General features: G+C 33.4%; 1 protein-coding gene across 2 annotated transcripts; it reads right to left on the minus strand.

The window, feature by feature from the left end:
• Nucleotides 1–1,209: 1,209 nt before the first annotated feature.
• LOC132045163 (F-box/kelch-repeat protein At1g67480) lies at nt 1,210–6,138 on the minus strand. 2 transcript variants are annotated; one of them, XM_059435704.1, is made up of 4 exons: nt 5,853–6,138; nt 4,654–4,730; nt 3,510–4,348; nt 1,210–2,248 (listed from the first exon to the last, which is right to left on the minus strand). In XM_059435704.1, the coding sequence occupies exons 3-4, from the start codon at nt 4,013–4,015 to the stop codon at nt 1,615–1,617; spliced, it is 1,140 nt and encodes a 379-aa protein (XP_059291687.1). In that variant the 5' UTR covers nt 4,016–4,348; nt 4,654–4,730; nt 5,853–6,138; the 3' UTR covers nt 1,210–1,614. The 2 variants fall into 2 exon arrangements, with proteins under 2 accessions (XP_059291687.1, XP_059291688.1); XM_059435705.1 differs by having other exon boundaries at nt 5,831–6,138.
• Between the last annotated feature and the right edge of the window lie 1,854 nt (nt 6,139–7,992).

The raw sequence follows: 7,992 nt of genomic DNA on the forward strand, positions 1-7,992 counted from the left end.
TTTTGTCTTTATTATTAATATTTAAAAAAAAAAAAAAAAAAAACCAATAGGCTGCCGCTGATTGGTATATTCATTAAAAAGAAAAACAACTGTCCTTAAGAAGGACACCCCGCAAAAATTTCTAAAAAAATTTATACGAGCCTTCTATTTTTTCTTTGTATCTATATATTTGTTTTAGAACACAATATTGTTGCTATAAAGGCCTCATAGAATAGGAAAAGAAGAAAGAGAGAGAAGAAACTAAAGCATATAAAAAAATAAAAGAAAATGTTTTCTTGCATGAGCTTATTTTATTACAGAGAGACGAATTCAGGATTTGAAATGTATGAGTTCCCAGCAATATAGTTTTTTGAAAAGAAAAAAACAAAGATTGAGTTATTTTATAGTGTCCAAGAAAATTGAACCCCCGGCGAAAGAGGCCTGTAGACCTTAAGTTGGATCAAGCTTTGCCGCTTTACCAACAGCCTCTTTAGATAACGGGCAATTTGTATGATTGCCCTTATTCGGGGATGGTCTTTAATTTTTGCCCCTCAAATTGCTGGTCTTTAATTTTTGTCCTTCGCATAAAACTCTTGGGTTTCGGGTTCGAAAAACTGCTAGGTCAAAAATTAAAAAAAAAACAAAAAAAAAAATCGCAAGGCAAAATTTGATCAAGCAAGCTCTATCTTATGAGGCAGAATTTCAAACTTTACCTTAACGCAGAGTTTGACTGCAAACTCTACTTAAGGCATAAGACAAACTCTCCCTTAAGGCAGAGTTTTTGCCAAAAAAAAAAAAAAATACTCAGTTGAAATTTTACAAAACTCTACCTTAAGGTCTAACTTTTACCCAAATAGGCCTAATTTTGCTACGAATCTCTGTCTTGCAAAAAAAAATTCTTTTTGACTGAGCAGGAGTTCAAACCCCAAACCTTGGAGTATTAGGCGAAGGGCAAAAATTAAAGACCAACAATTTGACGGGAAAAAAATTAAAGACCAGTGCCTTTGAGGGCAATCCGTGCAAAAAAATGTTAGATAACTGAGTTCTCAGCTCTAAATTACTTATATATTTAACGAATTCTAAATATTAATACAAGGGGTGAGCAAAAGTTACTGAGTCCCCGGTCACCCACATCTGATACCCTATATCTCGCCCCTAGCCGTGAAAATTGTTGGTGATAACAGCTTTCTTTGAAATATCTTACCTTTGCTCGACCAGATCACATACATGTACAGACACAAACGAATTATTTCTTTATTTACAACTTGGTAAAATTACATGAAGACTAAGTTCTGGGTGACAGCACATATCTTTTCAGGGAGTACCACATCCTTCAGGAAGTATTTTAACACTATAGTCTTAACCTAACTACATACAATAACATCTCGTGGGATTATTTAGAAGATTAATTAGCAGTAAGACAAAAACCATATTTACAGGAGAAGCCATCTAAAGATCAGATTGAAGTTTGAACCAAGGAAGACACAAGTCATCTTGAAATAGTTTTCTGAACCAAGGAAGACACAAGTCATCTTGAAATAGTTTGCGGAACCCAACAGCTTCACTGACTATCACACTGATGAGTAAATTAAAACAGACATTTATAAGTAGATGATCCCCGACATCTTCCAATTTTTATGCCTTGATAGTTACAGTACATAGGCAGACACCAGATGGCTTTATGTCACAAGTCTGCCACTGTGATTCTGGTGCTGCATTAGGATTATATAGCAATGTGTTATAACCAGGATCGCCGCCTTGCAGAGGAAACAGCAAGAGCTTCCCATCCAGTATACCAAACTGGAACCGAATACTTGAACTCCCCATCACTGGAACTGGTTCCATCTTCCATGAATTGTCCTTGGGATTGAAAATAGCAAGTTTTCGCTGGTTCTTCCACTCCATGCAGAAGAGCTTCTTTTCCAGAACAGCGTGAGCAGTAACCATGACACAACCATTTTTCATCTGGCTGCACCAACTGTGATTCTCGGGATTATACACATCCACAAACCTTGAATTCCCTATTGTAAAATTTGATCGACCACCCATAACATAGAGCTTTCCCTCAAATCCACATGCAAAGCAGCCCCATCTTGGCCTGCGAAGGCTCTCAATCACAGTCCACTTATCTTTATCTGAATCATACACCTCAGCACAAGAAAGAGATTCACCATCTATCCCATAACCACCGACCACATAAACCATTCCATTCACCTCAGCACAAGCAAAATCATAACGTGCCACATTCATGCTAGCCAATTTGCTCCACCTGCCCAAAATAAATAAAATATGAATCATGCAAGACAATAAAAGATTGGCCTCTTGACAGCAATCAGAAGACAATAGAATTCAAGTCAAAGCCAGAAATCAAACTGCAGATAAGAGTTTTCATACCAGAACTGCAGATCGAGGCGGATCCAAGATTCAAATTTCATGGTGTTCAGCTTTTAAGGTTCTTAGCATTATACCAATGTATTTTCAAAGTTATGGGTTCATATCTACTATTTATTGCAATTTTCGTGGATTTTTACACATATTTTATGTTTAGCGTTGAAAGTACCGGTTCAAATGAACTCGATAGCAATACTTTACATCCACCTCTGGTCCTACCCAGAAAAAATGAGAAATACTATTCCCAAACGATCTCACTCTAGCTGCGGTGTAAATTGAACTAGTAATTCCAACTAAAGTTTATTCTGGTCAGGGATGCAAGTAAATCAACAAATTCATCTTCACTAATGTCGATTTCCTTTTCAGCAATTCGTGATAAAAACTACATTAAAGTAAGGCATTAAGCTTCCAAAACTCAAGGTTGGTAGAGTAGAGTTAGAAGGAGATATTGCGTCTGGCAATTGTTCTATGTGAATCATGAATAGATTTAACCTTTAAACTATGAAGTAACCATAGAACTGTATGAAACCAATTTTACCATAAGGATTAACATACATAGAAACTCATGATTGATATTGATGAAAACGAGAGAGAAGCATCAGAGTTTAAGTGAAATGATTTTACTTTGCATCAATTACTTATAGTCTATGGAAGTTTGCAAAATATTTGGGTTATCCATGGAAGTTGAGTGACTGGTAAAGTAACATCAGAAATAAATTAAATATTTTCACAAACGATAATTAATTGTAAACATCAAAACAAAATTCAGAAATTTCTATCTAGGTCGGGTCAACTAGTTAAATTAGTTTTTGGATTTTTTCAATTTTGGCCCGTCAAACAAAATTAGTTACGGGCTAGCCAAAATATACAAAACCTATACACTGATTATGTATATTGTAAGCATATTTATGTATACTGTATGTATATTTATGTATATTATATTTAACATACGAAAAATATACATTTACCGACTATTATGTTATAGATCGGTCCAAAAATGTAATTATCCCTTTATTTTTGCGGAGGCATGCTAATTTTTTTCTTATACAGAACCACACTGCCAAAACGCCCTACTCATAGTAGCTGACAGTATGCATCCCAAAAATAAGAAAGGAATAGAAACAGAAGCACAGACAAACCTGTTCAAGTAAGAATCATATTGACAAACGTCTGCTGAGGCAGACGCAGATCCATCAATCATGGAATGACCACCCATAACAAGAAGTTTACCATTGAGAACTACAACGCTGAAAGAAGCTTTTGTATGACCGGGCATCTGTGGGAGCTGATGGTGTTTGTTTCCATAGCAATCTAAAACATCCCAGTAGCTTTCTTTTCCTTCAGCATCCAAAGTCAAGACATAAAGCCATTCCTCAAGCAGGCCTGCTACCTTTCTAATGCTGACGAACTCTTCACTTTGAATAAATGACCTCCATCGCTTGCAGACACCACCCATAGCAGGAAAACTTGATCGAGGAACAAGTGCAAGGCAGTACTTTGCCACATCATCCGGCAGTCCAGCCAAGATGGGGCAATGGAAATCATCAGCAACGCAATAAGTTAAAAAGGAATCACTTTCGGTACAACCTAGACTATTTTGCTGCCTGAAATCTGTGAAACACATCCTTGATAAAACACCAGGCATTTTTTAAATCAAAAGATTAGATAGTGATATGATCAACAACCAGGCCTTTTCTCAAATTGAACTTAAGTAATTGAATAATTGTCAGTTTTGACTAGAGAAATTCATGGTATCCTTCACTAATGGAAATATTAGAAGACCAAGGGATAAAAGAGTTTGCAGAAGTAATGACTTGTGCTGTAATGGTCAACGATTCCCTATGTGTGGCCAAATCAGAGTCCAATTCCATTCCAGTTCTTTGATTTCTGCAGTTAACCTTGTTTTTTGTAAGACCCTTGCTGCTACCACTTTGTATTTTCCTTAGGTTTTCTGCTACCTCAAGCATTTCCCAAGTACCTAATAAGAAAAGCAAACGTTTTATAATACCTTCAAAAGGAACAAAAAGAAGAAATCTCAATGTGGAGCCATTTTTGTTAAGGGGGTTCAAAATATAAAGAAGTAAACACATAAGAAGCCAAGGGGATGCAACATCTACTATATACACACCAAAAAAAAAAAATCTTGAATATACAGTGTAATTTTTCATGGAAGGGGGTTTGGATGAACCCCCTTGCACCCACGCGGCTCCGCCCCTCTCATGGATAACTACTCAAATTGGAAAAGCGAAGATGTAGGAGTAAAAAACACGGAGATAATTATACCTTCCAATGCCATAGAATATATAGGTCTTAACCTCCTGTTACTTCCATCTTGTTCTGCGCTCGTAGCAAAGAATCACCTGTGATAAATAATATAACGAGTTGTAGTTACTTCATCTAAGTATATGAAGAAGAATTTCTCCCAGACAGCAAAACAAAAGAACCACCATTATCCAAAACAAGCTTTTTAACATTAACAGCAATACAAAATTCATAAATAAGAGAGCGATTAAGTAGATAACTCAGTCACGGCCTCCAAGTTACCAATAAAAGAGCTACTCCCTCCATCCCAATTTAAGTGTCATACTTCCTTTTTTGGTATGTGCCAAAAAGAACGTCTCTTTCTACATTTAGTAAGTTTTCAATTCCAACATTCTACATGGCAAGTTTAAGACCACAAGATTTAAAGGACTACACACATCTTTAATTTAAAACCACAAAATTCAACAGTCTCCCTTTGTTACTTAAACTCAAACTAAGACACTCAAATATGGATTGATTTCTTCATCAAATCAAAAGAGAAATAGTTGACTTCACCTACCCACCATAGAACCAGCCAAATCTTTTACTAATAAAGGAAATAAAAACATGGAATAAAAGTTTACTGCATCTCAATTATCAATTGACAAAACTTTGTACAACAGTCAGATCTAAAATTACAACATAAACAATTACTGAATTACCGCTTGAGATGGTGGTGATTACCAGCTGCATAAATTCACACATCACACATATAATTCACCTATTTGAATTAAACATTTCTTTTAAAGAAATGTCTCAATTAACACCTTACACGTACTTAAATGCTCAAGAAAAGCAAAACAATCAGCTCAAAGAAAGATAAACTAATGGTTAAAAGGTAAAAAAAAAAAAAAAAAAAAAAAACTACAGTAGTACAGATCCATCAGCTCAATTAAAGAAAAGCAATTCATTTTTTCGCTAATCAGTTATAAATTTGAAAAAAAAAAAAAAAAGGGGAAATTTTCAATCAAGTTTAGCAACAACCTCTTCATGTGACTGAAAAAAAAAAAAGACAGTTCCTAAATTCGAGTATATATCACCCACAATCATGGAAAAAAAAGAATGAATATTGGACAGTTACATAATTTACTAAGCAAGAATCAAAATGTACAAAGCTCCAACACAAAAACAATAAATAAAGAAAACAAATCAGAAGTACCTAGGGAGTAAAAGGTAATTACCTAAGATTAAGTTGAATGTCTGAAACAAATTAACACTAAGTGCAAATGGAGATGTAGATTTTGGATAAAACGGTATGGACACAATTTATAGGAGTTTCTTTGGGAACAACAAAGAATTAAATCTAATATATATATATTGGTAGTGGAATGGGTAAAGGGGTATGGTGGGATTGTAGAATGAGAAAGAAGAGATAGGATTGACAGGGAAGGACAGCGTCACTACTTATTTGGAAGATTTATTTTAGCTAAGCCGCAAATGAAAGATAGAGACAAGACTCTTTTTCTTTCTCTTGCAACAGCTTTGGGGCATTTGTTTTTTCCAACTTGCTTTTTTCTCCCTTTTTTTTTTTTTTTTTAAGGAAAGATATATTCCATCTGTCTTGTCGTTCTTGCTAAAAAAAATTGTCATTTTAAGAAATTAATATAAAATTAAGTAATTTTTTCCCGTTTTATCCTTTGTATTAATTACAACATTTAAGAGAGAGTACATTATTAATAGAGTTGGCATAGATATATAATACTCCCTTCGTTTCGAAATGTGTGTCTTACTTTCATTTTTAATCTATTTAAAAAAGAATGTTTCTTTCCTTCTTTGTCAACTTTTTAATTCCAACTTTTCACATAGCATATTTAATATCACAAGGTTGAAGAGCATTTTAGTACATTCTACATATCTTTAATTAACAATTATTAGATTCAAAAATCTTCTTTACTTTCTTAAACTTTGTCTCAAGTCAAAACCAGATAAACATTTTGAAACAGAAAGAATATATTGAGGAGAGATAATATGATGCAATATTTTAGACGGATAATATAGTTAAAATGCTTTCTTTATTAAAGTTTTTTTAAGAATGTGTAAATAAAAAACGCGATAACTATTTCGAGACTATATTAAACTAAGCAAAAAGTACAGGGAAGCCATTAGTTGTACTAATGGAATACAACTTGTTTTTTCCAACTTGCTGCCTCTACACAAACGTGGAATATTTTTAATTTCAAGGGGTGTCAAATGCCCAATTGAGCTACATTTGAACATGTCAAAAGAGATTAAGTAAGAATAGATAGATTCAAAATCCAAGTGTTCAATTTAAAACTTTTTTTTCATTTCTGATCTGTAAGTCGAAATTAATTACGAGATGCTAGCTAAATACATAAAACATATACACTGCTTATGTATATTATATATACTATGCCTATTATATGTATATTTATAAAATATACATTTGCGGGCTATTTGATCAGTCTAACAATATAATTACTCCCATTTATTTAATCACCAAAAAAAAATATGACTTGTCTTTTCTCCTTTATTTGAGGATAATATGAGTAAGCTCATACTTGTGAAGCTAATAGATTTACTTTAAGCAATCCCAATTAATTGGAAATATTGTTTTAGTCATATTCGTACAAATAGTTCAGGTCATATTTTTTTAAGAAATTTTAACCCTATTAGAATTTTTTATGCAAGTGAAAAATATAAAGGATTGCTAATACCTGTTCTTTTTCTTTTTTATTTTATTTTTTGTACTTAATGTTGGCCTTTGAGCTACCTGTATAGCCTAGTTGACTCAAGCTTTTGAATCAATCAATTAATCTTGTGTCTAAATTGACCACATATATATTCTTAATCTAACCGTCCAAGCTTAAGATCTTATAAAGTCAAATTTTACTTGCCGTCATGTTTGTTATATAAAATGTGAAAACCGTGTGACTTTCGAAAATCATCATCATTTTTTCATCACTAAAGCTTAGTCGAGAAAATTATCAAAATGATCCTTAATGAATGGGGGCATTGGTTCCATTTGATACTTAATTTATAACATCATGGAAATGACCCATAATGTATTTTTAAAGGTGATCAACTTGATCCTAAACTCTATAACTAACGATATTCGATCTTTTTATTGTTCCTACATGACATATCTAATATATAATAAAATAAAAAAACCTAGATTCTTCTTGGAGCAGCTCCAAATACGAAAAGATCATTTTCCCAACAAAAATTTCTTTTTAATCAAAGATCGAACCAAACAAATCAGTTGAAGATAAGAAAAGTCTCTCCATGGCTCTTTCATATAAAGGTTAAGGATTTTGATGAGGGTTCTGAAATCGGATTGAACTATACAGGAAGACACATTTG

Source organism: Lycium ferocissimum, unplaced genomic scaffold, assembly GCF_029784015.1.
Source record: "Lycium ferocissimum isolate CSIRO_LF1 unplaced genomic scaffold, AGI_CSIRO_Lferr_CH_V1 ctg6010, whole genome shotgun sequence".
NCBI lineage: Eukaryota > Viridiplantae > Streptophyta > Magnoliopsida > Solanales > Solanaceae > Lycium > Lycium ferocissimum.

What these genes read in the sequence shown, in the direction of transcription:
- LOC132045163 (XM_059435704.1), bottom strand. Translation starts at nt 4,015, where the DNA reads ATGCCTGGTGTTTTATCAAGGATGTGTTTCACAGATTTCAGGCAGCAA. An exon ending in TATGATTCTTACTTGAACAG is followed by an intron (nt 2,249 to 3,509) that starts GTTTGTCTGTGC and finishes TATTTTGGGCAG; the next exon opens with GTGGAGCAAATTGGCTAGCA.